The sequence below is a fragment of the Podarcis cretensis genome, assembly GCF_951804945.1.
Source record: "Podarcis cretensis genome assembly, chromosome: 18".
Taxonomy (NCBI): Eukaryota; Metazoa; Chordata; class Lepidosauria; order Squamata; family Lacertidae; genus Podarcis; species Podarcis cretensis.
Window position 1 is genome coordinate 6,471,674 of NC_137188.1, and position 21,118 is coordinate 6,492,791.

General features: G+C 43.8%; 2 protein-coding genes across 8 annotated transcripts in view; one reads left to right on the plus strand and one right to left on the minus strand.

The window, feature by feature from the left end:
* Positions 1-16,250, minus strand: part of LOC307207131 (vomeronasal type-2 receptor 26-like) — a 63,007-nt gene extending 46,757 nt beyond the window's left edge. For 3 of the 7 annotated variants that reach the window (XR_013834571.1, XR_013834573.1, XR_013834574.1), the window contains exons 1-2: positions 4,681-4,779; positions 3,134-3,256 (exon numbers count right to left, since the gene is read on the minus strand). The gene's annotated coding sequence lies outside the window, so the exon portion shown is untranslated. Of the gene's footprint in view, positions 1-1,673; positions 2,452-3,133; positions 3,257-4,680; positions 4,780-11,812; positions 12,413-16,117 lie in introns of those variants that run through there. The other 4 variants (XR_013834576.1, XR_013834577.1, XR_013834567.1 and 1 more) reach the window with 4 other exon arrangements.
* LOC307206980 (vomeronasal type-2 receptor 26-like) lies at positions 3,252-12,143 on the plus strand. The gene is made up of 5 exons (XM_079960545.1): positions 3,252-3,695; positions 3,988-4,797; positions 5,517-5,744; positions 10,432-10,558; positions 10,849-12,143. The coding sequence occupies exons 1-5, from the start codon at positions 3,360-3,362 to the stop codon at positions 11,745-11,747; spliced, it is 2,400 nt and encodes a 799-aa protein (XP_079816671.1). The 5' UTR covers positions 3,252-3,359; the 3' UTR covers positions 11,748-12,143.
* Positions 16,251-21,118: the final 4,868 nt, after the last annotated feature.

Here is a 21,118-nt window from a genome sequence, read left to right on the forward strand (position 1 = left end):
CAAGTGGTAAATTTTTGCAAGCTTGACTGGGGTCATGTACCACCGATAGATCATTTTCATAATATTTTCTTTTAAAGCATTAGTCTTAAGGGTTCACCACACACACCCTTCCTTCACTGGGTTTTGGAAGTCTCTTCTTTCCTCAGCAGAGTCTCTCCCCTCCAGACGAGTTTGAGACCTAAGTAGACCTCAGCCCCTACTTCTGTCTCACCCTCAGTCTCCCAGGAAGATCTAGTCCTATTACTCCCGCAGGACACTACACTCAGACACTACACTCAGTCCTTCACTGTACAGTGGAGTGGACGTTCTCTCCAGAACCATCTCTGCCTCCTCAACACTCGTTGTATTTCAACCTGACTCAGATCCTATCTCGCTATCTAACTCCCAACCTCCTTCCTCAACCAGCTCCACTCAACCAACCACACCACCCTCAACAGCCCAACTCCCTGTCTCCCTCCAACGCCTCTCTTTTTAAACTCTCCCTCCTGGAAACTCAGCCAATAAGAGGCTGCCGTTCTTTCACCATTTGCTGGCAGCAGATAAAAGTAAAAAAGAAATACTTATGGAACCAACTTTTCTGTCACACCTGGCTTCTGCACACTCAATTGTTTACAAGTAGAGAAGTTTCTGCTGAAAGACGAGGAGCAAGTTGGCTCCATGTGCAACAGAAGCTCACCTTCCCCAAACATGTCAAAGGGGAAGGGAGAGTCGAAAGTTCAGAGCAACCTTTCTCCGCTCAACCAACCCCAGAGAGCTTCCCTCTGTTGGAGAAGCCTTTCAAAGATGGGGTGGAAATTCGCTTGAAGTGGCTTTGAAGCCACCAAGGCGCTACTTCCCTTCAGGGAGAGAACCAGAAGAGAGCTTCAGGAATCAAGCAGCCCAGACCCACCCAAAGTGGCCAGAGGGTGGGCTTGAGAAAACCCTTCCCATCGCAGGCTCCACCAGTCTCTGTCTCTAGCAGCCTCCAGGAAGCAAGATCCCACCACCATGTATCCCGTTCACAGTACTGAGGATTCTCAGCATTCTCCATTTATTCCTTCATATTTATTTACTATGCCTGGAGGCCTCAGGGTGGTTCAGAGAGCAAAATCAAAATATAAAACCACAATATATATGTCAGGGAACTGCCATCGGAGACAGGAGAGGAGGTAAGGCGCAGCAGCGATGCAGGAGAAGGACCCAGTAGGGAGAGAGAGCTCACTTCCGCTGGGGAAGGAGAAAGGCGTTACGCTAGGAAGAAAGGGGAGGTGGAGGGAGCTTCGGAGGGAAGGCTTCGAGACTGTTCCAGCGAGACCAGCGGGGAGAGCACAGAGCCTCCGCTTGGGACGCCCACTCTGCGCAGAAGGCTTCCGCGCAGGGAGGCGAGGCGTCGACTTGGTGTCAAAGAGCTTTTATGTTGGAAAAAGTTCAGGAAACGCCCACTGACGGATTCTGCCAGTGATTGAGACAGCCACGGAGGAAGGGCTGTCCAGCTGGGGAAAAGTTTGACCAAACTACTCAGCTTGGAGCAGTTTGCGATTTACGCACAAGCAACCCCACATCCCATTACATATATAATCAAAATAAAAAACTACTACCCAATAACAGCCTCTGCCCTCCCCAAAAAACTACATTTTAAAAGGGTTTGGATGCTTGGGATACGACGCTAGAACTTCTTCATCTGGCTGTTGTCCATACCTGACTCTCGCACCTCTTCTTAAAACTCCCCAATGAATCATAGAATGGGAGACTTGGAAAGGGACCCCAAGGTCGTCTAGTCCAACCCTCTGTAATGCAGGAATCTCAGCAAAAGAATCCCAACAGATAGCCATCCAACCTCTGCTTCAAAACGTCCAAGGAAGGAGAGTCCATGGTCGGATCCAGCTCCTTCTTTGTGGTCTTGAGCAAAGTTCAGGCCAAAGTTCCAACTTCCAAACACACCCCTTGACTTCTGTGCACCATGTTTTTCTCCAGCTCTGCACCTGCTGCTTGAGCCATTCAAGACTCCATTAAGTTATTGTGATGAAACTTATCCCACTTGGAATAATCAAAATTATAGTCATCTCATCTGGTGAAAGCTCAGGAGATATTTCTGTAGATTGCATGAGGCTCGGAAAGCAACAGCAGCATGACAATATTAATAGCGCTGTGACTGCGAAAGAAAAAGTTGGTGCCGAGAATATTTCCTGTGTTGGAGACAGACTGAGTGAAGATGCAGAGGTGGCGAAAGAGGGGTGTGCCTGCCTTGTGTTTCTGAGCTCTGAAGGTAGAGTTGAAAACCACCCAGATTGGGAAAGCCCACCCAGTCTGGCCTTGCAAGAGTCTTTGGGTTCTTCTGCTTTGCCTCCTTGGCAGGTAAGAGGAGGAGGAGGCAGAGCCAGAATGAGATCCTTGCTCCTTCTGTTGCTGCTTCTGCTGCTCATGATGCCCTTTGGAGTCTGCGGGAACCACAAGGCGAAATGCCCCTTGAATCTGGTCAGGGATGAAATGGCTGCTCGCAATTACTACTGGCCTGGACACTTTCTCATCAGTGGGATCATCTCTCCAAAACGCTTTGTTGAGGAAACGCCATACAACTTTTCTCAGACACCCTTCGCCAGGACTGTGTATGTACTTATATGCAGTGTATGTACTTATATGCAGATGTTTTCATGGTCCTCCAGTCCTTTTAATGGTTCCTATTTATCAAGGAAAGAGCCCCTTTCTCAGGGCTGGGGAGCCAAGGGCTGGTGTTGCAGGACTACCCTGCCCTGACCATTGGGCTTGCTGTTGGAGGAGCTGGGAGCTGGGAAGGGGTGTCTAGTAAAAGATTCTAGTAAAGGGAGGTGTGCTCATTCGTGTAGATTCTGATCCAGAATATGGACAAAATTATAATTTTACCACACAGTCAAACCTGCAAGCCACCAGGCCCCATATGTAACTAAAAGGGGACTGAGGTATTTGGTGCTTCTCTTCCATCAATAAAATTGTCTCTTATCTACCTATAGTCTAGCCCCTTGGAAGAAGCCAAAGACCACTGCAAGAAAAGCAGCCCTTGCAGCAACTTCCCAGTATATCAAAATTTTTGAGCGGCGCTTTCATTTCTTACTCATAAAACCATAGTAGAAAAGAATCATAGAGCTGTAGAGATGGAAGGGACCCGGAGGAATCTCACCTGAAGCATCCATGACACATGGTCACCTTCGGAGGGAGTCTGTTCCACTGTTGAACAGCTCTATGTGCTGTTTGCATCAAAGCTCCAGTTATGGAGCAGAGATTTCCAAATTTTTATTTTATGCTAGACAGGAAAAGGTTTGATGTCAATGCAAAAGGATGGATAAACAAAGAAACAAACAAATATTAATCTTTGTGGATCATATAATGTCCCCAACCCCATTAATATGAATGCCAGTTTCACTCTCTTTAAAGAATTCATTTATTGCAGGGAGCCAGCTAGGTTCTACTGGCACATGTTGTCTTTCCTGTTCACCATCCTAGAGATCAACCAGGATCTCAGGCTGTTACCCAACATCACCCTGGGCTACAACATCTATGAGAACTATTTCGATGCAAGGATAACTTCGGACGCCATGCTAGAGCTGCTTGCAGGCAGTGGATGCAATATTCCCAATTATCACTGTGGAGAACAGAATCACCTGCTGGCTGTTCTTGAAGGAGGCAACACTTTCATCTCAAGAGTGATTTCAGCCTTGTCAGGCATCTACAAAATCCCACAGGTAAGTAGTGGGAGAGCATGGAAGCACAGAGAATTTTGACTGCGTAAAATTCTGCTTTCTCTTTGGAGGGGTCAAGTGGGGATATTTTTCAAAACGGGAAAATCCTGAGCTATGGATCCAACATCCCTTCTTCAAAACTGAGCCTTCACCAACTTGACACCTCCAGATGTTTCAGACTAAAACTCCCATCAGCCTGAGCCAGCAGAGATTTAGATATCAGTCATTTCATATGATTAAATACCCGTTATGATGAAAGTAAAATAAATTGGTGATCTTTTGCTTTCCTTGCTAGATCAGTTATGGCTTCACTACCCAGGTTCTCGAAGGTAAAACCCTGTTCCCTTTTGTCTACCGGATGACTCCCAAAGAGGAAAGTGAGTACCAGGGGATTGTTGAATTGCTCCTGCATTTTGGATGGACGTGGATTGGCCTCTTCACTCCAGACAATGACAGTGGAGAAGGATTTGTGAGCGCTGTGAAACCTCTGATGCTCAGCAGAGGGATCTGCATTGCTTTATCAAAAAGAGTACCAGAAAATGATCCAGATCAATTTATCAGGCCTGGGGAACCTTTTTTCCTATGGAGACAAGTTGGGGTATTTTTTTACTATGTAACCAATGTAATGGGCATCCTTCTACCCCTGTCAATAAACATTTTATATGAGAAGGAAATAGGGGCAAAAGTCTGGATCACAACAACTTTGCTAGAAATCAGAACTGGCTTTCACATCCCTCCAATTTTATTCCAGTACATCCATGGTTCTCTGTCCTTTGCAATTCAGACTGGAATAAGGAGCAGCAAAGGTGACAACTATAAATCGCAGACCAGTATTGTGGATTATTTCAATCAAGCATTTCAGTGTTCATATTCAAAGCATCTGTTGTCCGTGAAAGGCAGGGTAAGATGCAGAGAGGAAGAGAAACTGCAGCCATTGCCCCAAGAAGAGTGTGACAGTGCCCTGTCCCAAGACAGCTATGGCACTTACATCCATGTTCAAGCTGTGGCTCAGGCCTTGCATGCTTCACTTTCATCTAGATCCCAGAAGAGGCTGATGGGGGAGGAAGGAGAGCAATGGGGACCCCAAAGGCTACAGCCGTGGCAGGTATTTTCTTCCCCCTTTTGCAACCTGCAGTCTACACAGATGCTGATCCTGACTGGGGATATACCTGTAAAATATCATAGTTACTATTAGTATTAGTATTAGTAGCATACCGCCCAACATTTCTCTGATAAAAATAGGGACATCCCATTCCATAATGATAATCTTACTGTAGATACCCAGGGCTTTTTTTCTGGGGCTTGGGACTCACTCAAACTCAGTTCTGGCACCTTTCAGGTGGGTACCGTTGCCATTGGCAGCGGGAGGTATTCCTGGTGAGTTTCGGCACCTTTTTTGCTAGAAATATATCACTGTTTATACCCCACACATCTTTTTGGGTTGCCTCAGCACTCTGGGCAGCTCCCAAAATAAAGAAATTCATACTAAAATATTAAACATATTAAAATTTCCGATACAGAACTGGACGGCTTGCGGGTTGGATAACTCCACATCCGCCAACATTTCTCCAATGAACAAAGGGACATTCTAAGGAAAAGTGGGACATTCCAGGATCAAATGAAAAACTGTCTCTAATTCAGGGACATCCCTGGAAAATTGGGGCACTTGCAGGGTCTGTAGTAATAAAAATGGCTGAATAGGAATTTCAGTCTACATGAGATACACGCAGGCCCCAAATCAGAAGAGGTTGAAGTGAGTAGGACTAAGATATCCATCTTGGCTTCCCAGTTTCTTAATGCTAGTGTTTCCCCCTGCCATTCCAGCTTCACCCTTTCTTAACAGAAATCCGGTGTCTGAATACTTCCAGAGGCAGCCTGTGCTTGGATGAGAACTGGGAGCTGCCAGCGGAGTTTGATATTGTGAACTGGGTGATGTTTCCCAATAAGTCTCGTGTCATTGTGAAAATTGGGAATATAAGGAGAGAGACGTCTGCTGGCATAAATTTCACCATTAACCCAGAAGCCATTGAGTGGCCCAAGAAATTCAATAAGGTAGGGTAAATCGGGGAGGGAAAAGGCCAGGAAATCCTTATTATGTTTTTCCTTAAACAACCTCTGCAAAATGACCATATCAGGTTGACCAATGGTGTCTTGACCATTTATAACAGCTGCAACCACCACTCCTTCTTTCCACAGCAGCTGAGATAGGAGGGGAAGTTGGGGTGCTCAAGGAAAGGATAGAGCCCAGAGGTCCTTAGAAAACACACCATCTATTTCCGAGCCAGACTGAGAATTAAGAATTCTGGACAGAATCTTTAACCGAATGGACTACGTAGATAAGAAGAAAAGGGAAAGCCCCTAGTAAAAGTGAACTATTGGGCTTTCATACATGCAGAAAGATGGAAAGTAATTTATTTTAGAAATGATAATTACTGATTTATAGTGGATTTTTTAATTTGTGGAGTAAGCTCACTTGTAGATTGTCAGGGAACTGACATCAGAGCGAGAAGCGGAGGCAGGGCTCCAGAGCGATGCTGGAGAGGGGACCAGCAGGGGGGAAGGAATTCAGCGTAACACCAGTAGAGAAGAGGGGGAGATGGAGGAAGTGGAGACAGCTCTCCAAGACCCTTCACCAGAGACTAGTGGAGAGAGCGCTGACACGCCCCTGCCTTCCCCGTACTTGCGCAGACGAGTTACGCGCAGGGAAAGTAGGAGGAGACTAGGCGTCAAACAGCTCTTATGCTGGAAGAGGTTCAAGAAACACCCACTGACGGATTCTGCAAGTGACTGACCGGTCACGGAGTGTGAGCTGTCAGCCAAGGCATGGTTGGCCAGGCAATACTACTAAAACTGAAGGCAACTTATGCACAAGTAACCCCCTTACAACCATTACATAGATGTTGCAAATCTTAAACTATTGGCAGAATCCGAGACCAAGGAGAAGAGTTGGTGGAAGAAGATTGGAAAAAATTTAAAGTTTATCTTCAGAAATATTGTAAAATTAAGGAATGTTAGAAAGATGTTGGAATAAAATTATGTGGTTTTAGCAGAAAAGATATAAAGGATTAAGTAAAAATGAATTGGTGAAAGAAGAGAATGCAAAATTACAATATATTAAGATAAATTATTAAGATAAAAACTAAGCTGGAAAGGATTTGCTGAAATATCTAATTGAACTAGAATACAAAAAAGGGAGGTGTGAGGAGGTCAAGGAAGTAAGTGAATGAAAGCAAGTGATGTAAAGGTTTGATTTGGTGTTTTTTTCTCTTTTCTGTTTTTGGATGATGTTTGTTTTATATGTATTGTTCTTTCTTTTTCTTTTTTGATTGTTACTTATATTTTTTCTTTTCTTTCTGTAACCTTCTTAAAAAAATCCTAATAAAAATCTATTTAAAAAAAAAAAAGGAATTGAGAAGTGCACAGCTGTTGCTGAAGGAAGAGAAGTTAAATAAATACCCCTATTGTAAAGTAAGGTTAATGTTAAGGAATGGCATGTGAACTAGAAATAAGTAGGGAAATAGATCAGCGACAAGAGGAAACCTTGCATGCCTCAAGAACAGAGTGAGGGAAACCAATATTTGGAAAAGTCATATTAAATTTGTCTTAATTAGTGACTGAGAGTTTATCAGAATCCTGAACTTTGGGGAAATCACGTTTCAGACTCCATTGCCATTTTCTTTTAAGATTTATTAAGCAGGGAAGCAGGTAAACGGAGAAGAGGAAAGAGAGTTCTGTGGCGCAAACCTCAGTTGTCCTGAACTAATTATGAAGAACAAGATATTCTGGTCGCCCCAATGGTCAGCGGGGGGTTGAAAGGACCCTGATGAGGGGGTCAAATGCTGCAGTCCAGATATCTGTTTGAATTCACTCTATGTGTGAATTAAGGTAAAGCTAACGGGACGCGGGTGGCGCTGTGGGTTAAACCACAGAGCCTAGGACTTGCTGATCAGAAAGTCAGCGGTTTGAATCCCCGAGATGGGGTGAGCTCCCATTGCTCGGTCCCTGCTCCTGCCAACCTAGCAGTTTGAAAGCACGTAAAAGTGCAAGTATATAAATAGGTACCGCTCCGACGGGAAGGTAAACAGCGTCTCCGTGCGCTGCTCTGGTTCGCCAGAAGCGGCTTAGTCCTGCTGGCCACATGACCCGGAAGCTGTACGTCGGCTCCCTTGGCCAATAAAGCAAGATGAGCGCCGTATCCTCAGAGTCAGTCACGACTGGACCTAATGGTCAGGGGTCCCTTTACCTTTACCTTTAATGGGACCACTGACCATTAGGTCCGGTCGTGGCCGACTCTGGGGTTGCGGTGCTCATCTTGCTTTATTGGCCAAGGGAGCCGGCGTACAGCTTCTGGGTCATGTGGGCAGCATGACTGGTGAATCAGAGCAGTGCACGGAAACGCCGTTTACCTTCCCGACGGAGCGGTACCTATTTATCTACTTGCACTTTTGACGTGCTCTTGAACTGCTAGGTTGGCAAGAGCAGGGACCGAGCAACGGGAGCTCACCCCGTTGTGGGGATTCATTTATATATATATATATATATATATATATATATATATATATATATATAAATGTTTATTAAGATTTTTTAAATACAAATGCAAAAATAATCAACAATATAGCATATATCATCACATATTTTCAAAACCTCTTTGGACTCCCTCACATCTCCCGCTCCCACTTACATCGTCTTAAATTTTAACCAGCAAATTATCATCTTATTTAAATTCTTAGGTCCCATTCTTTTAAACATAATCTAATCGTTCTCCAAATGATTTATATTTTCCTCGATCTACTTATCATCCTAATTCCATCTAATTTAGTGGTGGTCAATTATTTATGATCTAGCATCCTTCTTAACATTCAACCAAATTACAATACTTTTTAAAATAAATCTTAAATTTCTTCCAGTCTTCTTCAACCTTCTCTTCTCCCAGGTCTCGGATTCTGCCAGTCATCTCGGCTAGTTCCATATAGTCTATCAGCTGCATCTGCCACTCTTCCAGTGTGGGTAGATCTTGGGTTTTCCAGTGCTTAGCGATAAGTATCCTTGCTGCTGTTGTTGCATACATAAAAAATGTTCAGTCCTTCTTTAACACCTTCTGGTCGACAATACCCAAAAGGAAGGCCTCTGGTTTCTTAGTGAAGGTATACTTAAATACCTTTTTCAGCTCATTATATATCATTTCCCAGAAAGCCTTCACTCTAGGGCAAGTCCACCAGAGGTGAAAGAATGTTCCTTCATTTTCTTTACATTTCCAACATTTGTTATCAGACAAATGGTATATTTTGGCAAGTTTAACTGGGGTCATGTACCATCTATATATCATTTTCATTACATTTTCCTTCAAAGCATTACATGCAGTGAAGTTCAACCCAATGGTCCACAACCTTTCCCAGTCCTCAAACATAATGTTGTGCCCAATGTCCTGTGCCCACTTTATCATAGCCGATTTAACCATTTCATCTTGTGTATTCCATTTTAACAGCAGGTTGTACATTCTTGAAAGTATCTTAGTCTTAGGTTCTAACAGTTCTGTTTCCAATTTCGATTTCTCCACCCGGAACCCTAACTTTTTGTCATTTTTAAAAACTTCATTAATCTGAGCGTAATGTAACCAGTCTCGCACTTTGTCCTTAATTTTCTCCAAACTCTGCAATTTCCAATTGTCTCCATCTTTTTCTAATATTTCCCAATATTTTGGCCATTTGGCCTCCATATTGGGTCTTTTTCGGGCCTTAGCTTCCAGCGGTGAAAGCCACCTTGGAGTTTTATTTTCCAGTAAGTCTTTGTATTTTGTCCAGACATTAAACACTGCTTTTCTAACAATATGGTTCTTAAAGGCCTTATTGATCTTAACCTTGTCATACCATAAATATGCATGCCAACCAAAAGCATTGTTAAAACCTTCCAGATCCAATACATCAGTGTCCTCGAGAAGTAGCCAATCTTTTAGCCAGCAGAAAGCTGCGGCCTCATAGTACAACTTTAGGTCTGGCAGGGCAAAGCCCCCTCTTTCTTTCGCATCAGTTAATATCTTATACTTGATTCTTGGCTTTTTGCCCTGCCAGACAAACTTAGAAATATCTCTCTGCCACTTCCGGAAGCACTCCATCTTGTCCACAATCTGTAATGTTTGAAACAAAATCAACATTTTTGGCAATACATTCATCTTGATAGTAGCAATTCGGCCTAACAAAGAAAGTTTCAATTTTGTCCAACTCTCTAAGTCTCTCTTAATTTCTGACCAACATTTTTCATAATTATCCTTGAAAAGACTCAGATTTTTTGCTGTTATGTTTACCCCTAGGTACTTTACTTTTTTAACCACAGTTAGTTCTGTCTCTCTCTGAAACCGTTCTGACTCTGTATCTGTCAAATTTTTCCCCAGCACTTTAGTTTTCTGTTTGTTTAATTTGAATCCCGCCACCCGATCAGAGTCTTGAATCAATTGTAACACTCTTTTCGTGCTAGATTCTGGCTCCTGCAGAGTCAAAACTAGGTCATCTGCAAAAGCTTTAAGTTTGTATGGTTTCGCTCCGACCTGAATTCCTTCCACCAACCGGTCCCCTCTAATCATGTTCCGTTGTGGGGATTCAAACCGCCGACCTTCTGATCAGCAAGTCCTAGGCTCTGTGGTTTAACCCACAGCGCCACCCGCGTCCCTATGAGTGAATTACATACCCACAAATACACCTAACTGTTCCTCTTTCTTGCACCTTCTTGTCTTTCTGGTTAGGCTGTGCCTCGTTCCAGGTGTACAGAAAGATGTCAGCCTGGATATGCCAAGATGTTTCTAGAAGGAAAGCCCATTTGCTGCTATGCTTGTGCTCGGTGTGCAGAAGGGACCTTCTCCGCCCAGGAAGGTGGGTGACTCCAAGGGGGAAGGCATTTCTAGAGAGAGTAAACACAGGGCAGAAATTCAGTCTCACACACTTTTTGTGAGAATTCTGCAGACACTGTGGAAAGGGGCTCCTTCCTCAACTTCTTTAGGATAAATCGCCTTCATTACATCCTGGAAGAGAGTTGAAAGGAATGATCATAAGGAAGAAATCTCTAGGATTTCTTCAAAACATAATAGAGTTCCTCAAAACGTAATAGAGCATAGATCATTAGGGATGTAAGTGATGCTGCAGCCATTTTTTCTCTTCCCCAGATGCAGAACATTGCACCAAATGCTCAGAAGATCACCATTCAAACAAGGACAGAGATCAATGTGTCCCCAAGATTACCACCTTCCTGGCTTATGAAGAATATTTAGGAATGTTTTTAGCTTCCGTTGCCCTCTTCTTGTCCTTAACAGCAGGCATTGTGTTGGGAATCTTCATTAAGTACAAGGAAACTCCCATAGTCAAAGCCAACAACCGGGACCTCTCCTACATCCTCCTCGTCTCCCTCCTGCTTTCCTTTTGGTCCTCCTTCCTCTTCATCGGGCGCCCAAGGAAAGAGACCTGCCTTCTCCGACAAACGGCCTTCAGCATCATCTTCTCAGTTGCTGTTTCTTCTGTCTTGGCAAAGACCATCACGGTGGTGCTGGCCTTCCTGGCCACAAAGCCCGGGAACAGGCTGAGGAGATGGCTGGGCAAGAGGCTGGCCAACTCCATTGTCATCTCCTGTTCTGGGGGGCAAGTTCTCATCTGCACCATCTGGCTGGGCTCTTCTCCCCCATTCCCAGAGCCCGACATGCGCTCCCAGGTGGAAGAGATCATCCTGCAATGCAACGAAGGGTCTGTGGCCATGTTTTATGTTGCCCTCGGCTACCTGGGCTTCTTGGCTGCCACCTGCTTCACGGTGGCTTTCCTAGCCAGGAAGCTGCCTGGCTCCTTCAACGAAGCCAAGCTGATCACCTTCAGCATGCTGGTCTTCTGCAGTGTTTGGGTGTCTTTTGTGCCCACCTACCTGAGCACCAAGGGCAAGTACATGGTGGCCGTGCAGATCTTCTCTATGTTGGCCTCCAGTGCTGGGCTTCTGGGCTGCATCTTCCTTCCCAAGTGCTACATTATTGTGCTGAGGCCTGATATGAATACAAAGGAGCACCTGACAACCAGAAATTAAGGGGACATCTGATTCTTAAAACATTCCATGTTCCCAATGCACAGAAGTGCCTAAAGGAAACACACCTGATCATCCATGTTGCTCCTTCTCCACCTCTGAAAGAGATTATGTTCCTTCTTAGCCCAGGTTTTGTGTAGTCCTGTTCACATGAACCATAAGATGGGAGGAAATGTTTTGCTACCTTGCTTTGCCCATGACTACAATGAGTCCTGGTCTACTGCCCTTAGTTTGTAAACTATTATCTTTTTTAAAAATTGTGTTTTGGGAACTTATATTTATCTCACAACAAGATAGGCTGGAGGGAGAGGAGTTAGGTTTTTGAGTCTGTTTGCTTTGTCATGACTACCTATTAACCATATCAATTCTAATATTCCACAATACTGTTTGGTTATGCCAGTTCTATGTATTCAATTTTCTATGCTCCATTTCCCGCATTTATGTGATATCATTCATAAGCTCACTTCACATCATTTCGTTCTCCTAAGCTTTAGTATATCAATAAACTGAGAAATTCATTTAAGACATCTTCCGTAGTCTGTTGATTTAATTTCTGTATTGTGTAAGCCCTGCTCCCTGTTCCAAAGACTAGCAACTGACCTTAGCCAAACCGTGACTGGGATCCAATGAATTTTATTGCATTGACCAGGGTTAGGAATAGGGTTAGGGGCGGGGGGCCGCTAGGGGGCGCCTTGGAAGATGGCGGATATTAACATCTATCCAGCTCGCACGAGGTAATTAGAGGCTGATTATGGGGAGTATATCAGTCTCCCTTCATCTCTCCAGGGGGGAGAGTTGCCGTTTTCACCTGCTGTTGCCATAAATCACCCCCGAGTTCGGAAGAAGGAGGTGCACAACCCTTGGCGTGCCTCAGAACTCCTCCGAAGCTGCTTCCAGGAGCGAAACGAGTTGCGTTACTTAAAAGGAAAAAAATTGGGAAAGATAACGCACATGCTTCAAGAGAGGCAGGAGGTTTTTATCTGCTAACAATTTTACCACTGAAAGGAAGAAGACTGAGACGGACTGAGAAGGAAGATTACATCAAAGTACTACAAATATGGTATGTGGACTGGAATGCCGGAACTAAGGGGGGGAAATGACTTTTTATTTCTTTTGCTCTATGTGATTACTAATAACCCTCCCTCTGAAGATCTGTCACAGAAATAAATTGCAAAAGGGACTAAAAATGAATTGTGTGGGAATAATTATGAACTTAGGGACGCAGGTGGCGCTGTGGGTTAAAGCCTCAGCGCCTAGGGCTTGCCGATCGAAAGGTCGGCGGTTCGAATCCCTGCGGCGGGGTGCGCTCCCGCTGCTCGGTCCCAGCGCCTGCCAACCTAGCAGTTCGGAAGCACCTCCGGGTGCAAGTAGATAAATAGGGACCGCTTACCAGCGGGAAGGTAAACGGCGTTTCCGTGTGCGGCTCTGGCTCTGGCTCTGGCCAGAGCAGCGATGTCACGCTGGCCACGTGACCCAGAAGTGTCTCCGGACAGCGCTGGCCCTCGGTCTCTTGAGTGAGATGGGCGCACAACCCCAGAGTCTGTCAAGACTGGCCCATACGGGCAGGGGTACCTTTACCTTTACCTTTTTATGTGATTACTAATAACCCTCCCTCTGAAGATCTGTCACAGAAATAAATTGCAAAAGGGACTAAAAATGAATTGTGTGGGAATAATTATGAACTTAAAGGTTTTACTCTGTGAAGGATTTGGAAAGAAGAAGGGCTCTCTCTTGTGACGCAGTAAGAATGGAAACTTGATAAGAGACCTGTGTTGTTGGAGTTGGTCTTGGGGAGGGCGAGCCGAAGATATATTATTTTAAAGGAGATTGCGAACTGGAAGGGGCAGCCCTCCTGCAAAAAGACTAATTTACGATGCAACAGGTCGGAAAAGCTAAAGAGCGAGTTTCTAGACTGTATTTCATCGGAACGACAAAAATGGCGATTACTTGCTCGAGCGGAAAGGACTGTTGGAGGAGAGTGATTTACGAGAGAGCAGCACAAAGCCCACACAGAAATACAAATAAGACTGTCTTTTTCAACCCACTTGCGGAGCATATCGGAGGAAAATGGAAAGGAAAACGAGTAATGACAAGTATTGAGAAGAAGAGACTGGAAACATCATTCTTAATATGGAAGCAGAACAAATATTCGAGGATTGGACTCCTGCCAATCAAGAAGCATGGGTACCCCCCACAAAAATTTACAATTTGGAAAACAATTGGATTATATGATATGTATTGTTATAATTTGGACTAATTGATTTGATGTGTTTAATTTGGAAATATGAAATTTAATAAAAATTATTTTTTTTAAAAAAGGAATAGGGTTAGGGGCAGGTGAGGCAAGCGGGAAGAGAAGGGAGAGGGAACTCTGGCGCTCACAGGAGTGGCAGGCCGCCTACGCCAATCTGGAAGAGTCATTGTGAAAGGAGGTGGGGAGAGTAGAGCTGGGGAAGGCAATGGGTCACGAAAGGCAGCAGTGGAAAGCGGGGAGAGGCGGGGCGGGGTTTAGTGGGGAGGGGTCACTCCCACTGGGCAGGGCAAGGCAAAGCTGGGAGGAGCCTCTGGCTTGACTTACTTAATTATTATTACTAATATTAATTAGTAATAAAATATTAATTTGGGGGAATGTATATTATTATATTATATTATATTATATTATATTATATTATATTATATTATAATTACATTGGGACGCGGGTGGTGCTGTGGGTTAAACCACAGAGCCTAGGACTTGCCGATCAGAAGGTCGGCGGTTTGAATCCCCAAGACGGGGTGAGCTCCCGTTGCTCGGTCCCTGCTCCTACCAACCTAGCAGTTCAAAAGCAAGTCAAAGTGCAAATAGATACATAGGTACTGCTCCAGCGGGAAGGTAAACGGCGTTTCCGTGCGCTGCTCTGGTTCGCCAGAAGTGGCTTAGCCATGCTAGCCACATGACCCGGAAGCTGTACGCTGGTTCCCTCAGCCAATTCAGCGAGATGAGCACCGCCACCCCAGAGTCGGCCACGACTGGACCTAATGGTCAGGGGTCCCTTTACCTTTACCTATTATATTACATTATATTATTCTATTACAGATTACTGTATTTTACCATGTAGTAGAACATGCCTCCGTGCATAAGACATCCCATATTATGAAAATGGGAGGGATCCCATTTTCCTCGTTTTAAACACGGAAAAGTATGATATATTTATTATATTATATTATATTATATTATATTATATTATATTATATTATATTATACAGGGTGATTCATAATGAAGTATACAGTTTCAACACACTACAAGAAAGAAGAATGTAATATCTTTTGTCATCTGTAACAAGATTATAGAGGAATGTTTAACTTTTTTTAGAAACAATCACAGGTGTTCTATGTGTGCACCCTTTGTCACACGACACACATCACAATTGCAAATGCCGTTGCACAACAAACTCCGTTTTGCTCAGTTCACGAACACAAAACGCCTTCTCCACTGCAGACACAGCCATTTCGCCTGACTAGTCACGTGACACGCACACTCTCACCTCCATCACTTTATGAGTACATCTACCTCACGGTTCGCAGCTGTTTTCCGTGTCGGCGCCTGTCTTACAGGATCTGGAAACTGTATATTTCATTATGAATCACCCTGTATTATATTGTTTTGGTGTCCAATCACTGCATTACTATAGGATACTTCATTTCAATCAATCAAATCTTTATTACGGTGGTAGACCAGCATTCAGTAGGGTGGGGTACAGTCATTTCCAATCTGTAAAATGTTTTGGAAAGCTAAAAAGTATTAAAACACAAAGTATATATAAAAGTCTAAAAGAAGCTAAAAGAAGGGTTTCAGAGCATTAAATGGATGTGGAAGAGCATAAAAGGTTAGTATATAAAGACTATGGCTATCCATTTACAGGGCACTCTGATATGAGTGTTCATTAAATCTAGTGCAGGGGTCGACAACATTTACGACAAAAAGAGCCACTTGGACCCGTTTCCGAAGGAAAAAAAACTGGGAGCCGCAAAACTCGTCATTATAAAAATAACTTTTTTGTCACTTTTTTTTATTATTTCTTTGTTTGACCCCTCAGAATTACTCCTCCTCATAGAAATAAATGTTAAATTAACAAGTTCCCTTTTTGTGTGTGTGTGTTCTTCAGTGGCGTAGTGTGGGTTGTCTTCACCTTGATTGGAATGAAACCTAAAGCAGAAGACCCACTGAAATGCAATTATTAACTTGGTTTCGGGTTTACACCAACCATTCTTCTTTTCGCAGTTGAGACGTTATTTATGACCATTCACTTTGTTCTGATTGGTACCTGATTGATAAACTCATTCTTTAACGTCATCTGAATCTTTTGCTATTGGTTTATATATGCAGTGGTACCTCGGGTTAAGAACTTAATTTGTTCTGGAGGTCCGTTCTTAACCTGAAACTGTTCTTAACCTGAAGCACCACTTTAGCTAATGGGGCCTCCTGCTGCCGCTGCACTGCCGGAGCACGATTTCTGTTCTCATCCTGAAGAAACGTTCTAAACCCAAGGTACTATTTCTGGGTTAGTGGAGTCTGTAACCTGAAGCGTCTGTAACCCGAGGTACCACTGTATGTATATAAATTTAGAACATTATTGTAAAGGTACAAGAAAGGAGCTTCCAAACCAACATCAAGAAAAACTTTCTGATAACAATGACTCCCGAATAAAACATAGAAGATGCAGAGAGAAGCCCCGAACAATGGGGGCTCCTCCTTTTTAAAAGTTTCTCCAGGTTACCCCCAACACCTTGTTGGAAGCATCACACACATGCCGTGAACATGGCATAGAACAGGTGTGGTACTGGGGTGAAAACTGATGCCGTGTCAATCAAAAATGTAAGATAAAGAGAAATACCTGCCATCTCGGACCTTCCAGACCATGTCAAGTACCCCCCCCCCTTTGTCTTTCCAGGCATTCCAATACAGTGGTACCTCGGGTTAAGTACGTAATTCGTTCTGGAGGTCCATTCTTAACCTGAGTCTGTTCTTAACCTGAAGCACCACTTTAGCTAATGGGGCCTCCCGCTGCCGCCACTTCACCGAAGCCCGATTTCTGTTCTTATCCTGAAGCAAAGTTCTTAACCTGAAGCACTGTTTCTGGGTTAGCGGAGTCTGTAACCTGAAGCGTATGTAACCTGAAGTACCACTGTACACTGAGACCAGGAGGACATTGTTTCCTGGATGGGTTTGTGTCCGACTCTCCAAAGTCAGGATGGAGGGCTTAACCCTTATGCAATAGGGCAGGTGGGGACGTGACCATAAGCTTTGGATATTAGGGCAATGCCAGGCTTAGCCCCAAGCCCCTCCTCGGATGGCCACCTTTTCCCTGAATAAGCAACCTTGGCAGGATCAAAACCCGTCCCTGGAATGATTTATTATGAATTTCTAAAGATTCCTACTAAATCGAGGGTCGCTCAAATGCAACCCTTTCGCTCTTCCCTGCTTTGGCAGCTGCAGTACCAGCGCAGTCGTCGCTAGAGGGCGATGTTTCGCAACCTCTCCTGATCCCGCGCGTCGGATCGCCAAAGGAAAGAGGGCGCTGTCAGGAAGGGCGCTTGTTGATTGGTCAAGCACTTTATGAATGGGGGAAAGGAGGAAACGAAGGGGATCGCTATACGCTACCTTGCACGTGTTTGATCTACAGACGTGCAGGTCTGCAACACGTGCAAAGAGTCGGCGAGCAAAACACAGGATCAAAATTCAGGGCGCCACCGGCGAAGTCCGTCCTCCATTCTTTTCTCTTTTTTAAAAAATAATATTTATTACTTTTCCAACAATTTAAACACTACAAAAAAGAACAATACAAAAAGAAAGAACTATACAATACAATACAAAAACACTACATAACACTGACACAATAAACTCACAAAACAAAACAAAAACAGTTTGAAACACATCAAGCAATTTCAATATCTTATCTTTCATTCACTTATTTCCACGACCTCCTCACACCTCCCTTTTTGTATTCCACTTCTATTGTTTCAGCAATTCCTTTCCATCTTCCCTGTTTTCCATCCTATAATTATCTTAACATATTCTAACCTTATTTTTCCTTTAATACTCTATTAATCTATTTATACTCAATTCCTTATAACATTTGTACTAAAGCCATATAACTTCATTCCCACATTTTTCTAACATTCAAGTCCTCCATTCTTTTCTCCGCTTACAACCTCCCTGATTTCAGAATGGGGGGAGGGTCACATTTATAAGCCCCCCAATGGACCAGCAAGGGCATCAGGCCCCCCACCAAATTCAACCCGGGGGGGGGGAGGGGAGGCCAAGGAAGTAAGCCGCCCCCTCCCCTCAGCTGGAAGGGGCCTTTAAAATGGGGAGGGGTCAGAGCCACAGATTTTCAGTCCCCTAAGCTATTGGTCTGAAGCTCAACATCCAAAAAACAAAGATCAAGGCCACTGGTCCCATCACCTCTTGGCAAATAGAAGGGGGAGAAATGGAGGCAGTGAAAGATTTTACTTTCTTGGGCTCCATGATCACTGCAGATGGTGACAGCAGTCATGAAATTAAAAGACGCCTGAATATTTGGGAGAAAGGCGATGGCAAACCTAGACAGCATCTTCAAAAGCAGAGACATCACCTTGCCAACAAAGGTCCATATAGTTAAAGCTATGGTTTCCCCAGTAGTAATAATAATATTAATAATAATTTATTATTTATACCCCGCCCATCTGGCTGGGCCTCCCCAGCCACTCTGGGCGGCTTCCATAGAAACCAAAAATACAGTAAAATATCACACGTTAAAAACTTCCCTGAACAGGGCTGCCTTAAGATCTCTTCTGAATGTCAGGTAGTTGTTTGGAAGTGAGAGCTGGACTATAAAGAAGGCTGATGGCCGGAGAATGGATGCTTTTGAATTCTCGTGCTGGAGGAGACTCTTGAGAGTCCCATGGACTGCAATATCAAACCTCTCCATTCTGAAGGAAATCAGCCCTGAGTGCTCACTGGAAGGACAGATCCTGAAGCTGAGGCTCCAAGACTTTGGCCACCTCACGAGAAGAGAAGACTCCCTGGAGAAGACCCTGATGTTGGGAAAGATGGAGGGCACAAGGAGAAGGGAACGACAGAGGATGAGTTTGACCCACTGCAGGAGGCAGTGGAAGACAGGAAGGCCTGGTGTGCTCTGGTCCAGGGGGTCATGAAGAGTCAGACACAACTAAACGGCTAAACAACAAGAAAAAAATATGACAAAAAAAGGGGGGGGGGGAATGTACCAAGTCTAAGTCCAAGTCTAATTTAAAGGGTTCCTCACATAAAATACATTCTCAAGAGACTACACAATGAATTAGATGTTGCAACGGAACTGACCTGCCACAAAGAGAATACAAAAGAAAGATTGTTAATACCACCAATTAAGCCATGTTTCACTGGGACCTGCCACTCCTATTTGACATATAAACGTAATCTGAATTTCTTGTAATCATTTACAGGGCTTCAGAGACTGGTTTGTAACCTTCAGCCAAGTATTCTGGGGTGTGTATTTTATTTTTTTACTGCTTTTGTTCCTGTCAGATTGGATTTTTTCCTATGAAATTCACATCATAATACAGCTATTGTGTTGGAAACAATGGTTAACTTAACAGGTAGAGTGATCTTGAGTACAAAAACAGAGGCGGCTTTGATCATAAGATTATTCCATAGTGTTTTTTTCACTCAATCAGTCCCGGAGTGGAATAACTGAAACCAGTGGCATTTAAGTCGAGTCATATCCATTCATTTCAGTCAGTCTGGTTCTGAGTGGGTCTGAAGTTGAATGCAACACCCAATAAACAAAACAATATTTCCCCTGGTTCCATTTCGGAATGCCGTGAGAGTGATCTAAAAACCCAAAACCTGCAGGACGACCATCCGGTTGCACTTTTCCTTCACCTGCTTGCAGATAAACCATCCACGCCAGGCATATGCAAACTCCAGCCCTCCAGATGTTTGGGACTACAACTCCCATCATCCCTAGCTAACAGGACCAGTGGTCAGGGATGATGGGAATTGTAGTCCCAAAACATCTGGAGGGCCACAGTTTGCCTATGCCTGATCCACGCCGCCGTGAGCTCCTTGCAGGAAAAGTACGGTTATAAATGCAATAATTAGTGAAATAAATAAAACAAACAAATAATTAATAATAATAATAATAATAATAAATTTTATTTATACCCTGCCCTCCCCAGCCAAGGTCAGGCTCAGGGCGGCAAACAACCAATAATAAAAACGAGTTGAATGAATACAACTTAAAAACAAGATTAAAATAAAACACTACAACATTTAAACGATTAAAATGCAGCCTCATGACAGAAGGAGAAAGGAAAAAGAAAGAGGGGGAGGGAATCTATTTCTATATTTCTATATATTTTTATTTTGTTGTTTGGTCGTTTAGTCGTGTCCGCCTCTTTGTGACCCCCTGGACCAGAGCACGCCAGGCACTTCTGTCCTCCACTGCCCCCCGCAGCTTGGTCAGACTCATGCTGGTAACCTCGAAAACACTATCCAACCATCTCGTCCTCTGTCGCCCCCTTCTCCTTGTGCCCTCCATCTTTCCCAGCATCAGGGTCTTTTCCAGGGAGTCTTCTCTTCTCATGAGGTGGCCAAAGTCTTGGAGCCTCAGCTTCAGGATCTGTCCTTCCAGTGAGCACTCAGGGCTGATTTCCTTCAGAATGGAGAGGTTGGATCTTCTTGCAGTCCATGGGACTCTCAAGAGTCTCCTCCAGCACCAGAATTCAAAAGCATCAATTCTTTGGCGATCAGCCTTCTTTATGGTCCAGCTCTCACTTCCATACATCACTACTGGGAAAACCATAGCTTTAACTATATGGACCTTTGTTGGCAAGGTGATGTCTCTACTTCTCAAGATGCTGTCTAGGCCTGTCATTGCCCTTCTCCCAAGAAGCAGGCGTCTTTTAATTTCGTGACTGCTGTCACCATCTGCAGTGATCATGGAGCCCAAGAAAGTAAAATCTCTCACTGCCTCCATTTCTTCCCCTTCTATTTGCCAGGAGGTGATGGGCCCAGTGGCCATGATCTTCGTTTTTTTGATGTTGAGCTTCAGACCATGTTTTGCACTCTCCTCTTTCACCCTCAATAAAAGGTTCTTTAATTCCTCCTCACTTTCTGCCATCCAAGTTGTGTCATCTGCATATCTGAGGCTGTTGATATTTCTTCCGGCAATCTTAATTCCGGCTTGGGATTCATCATAAATTTATATAAATTTCGATCAAATCTATACATGCAATAAAATAAAATAAAATAAAATAAAATAAAATAAAATAAAATAAAATAAAATAAAATAAATGGAATGCGAAAACAAATAAATAAATATCCGACAGCACGTGCCAATGAACCCGGAAG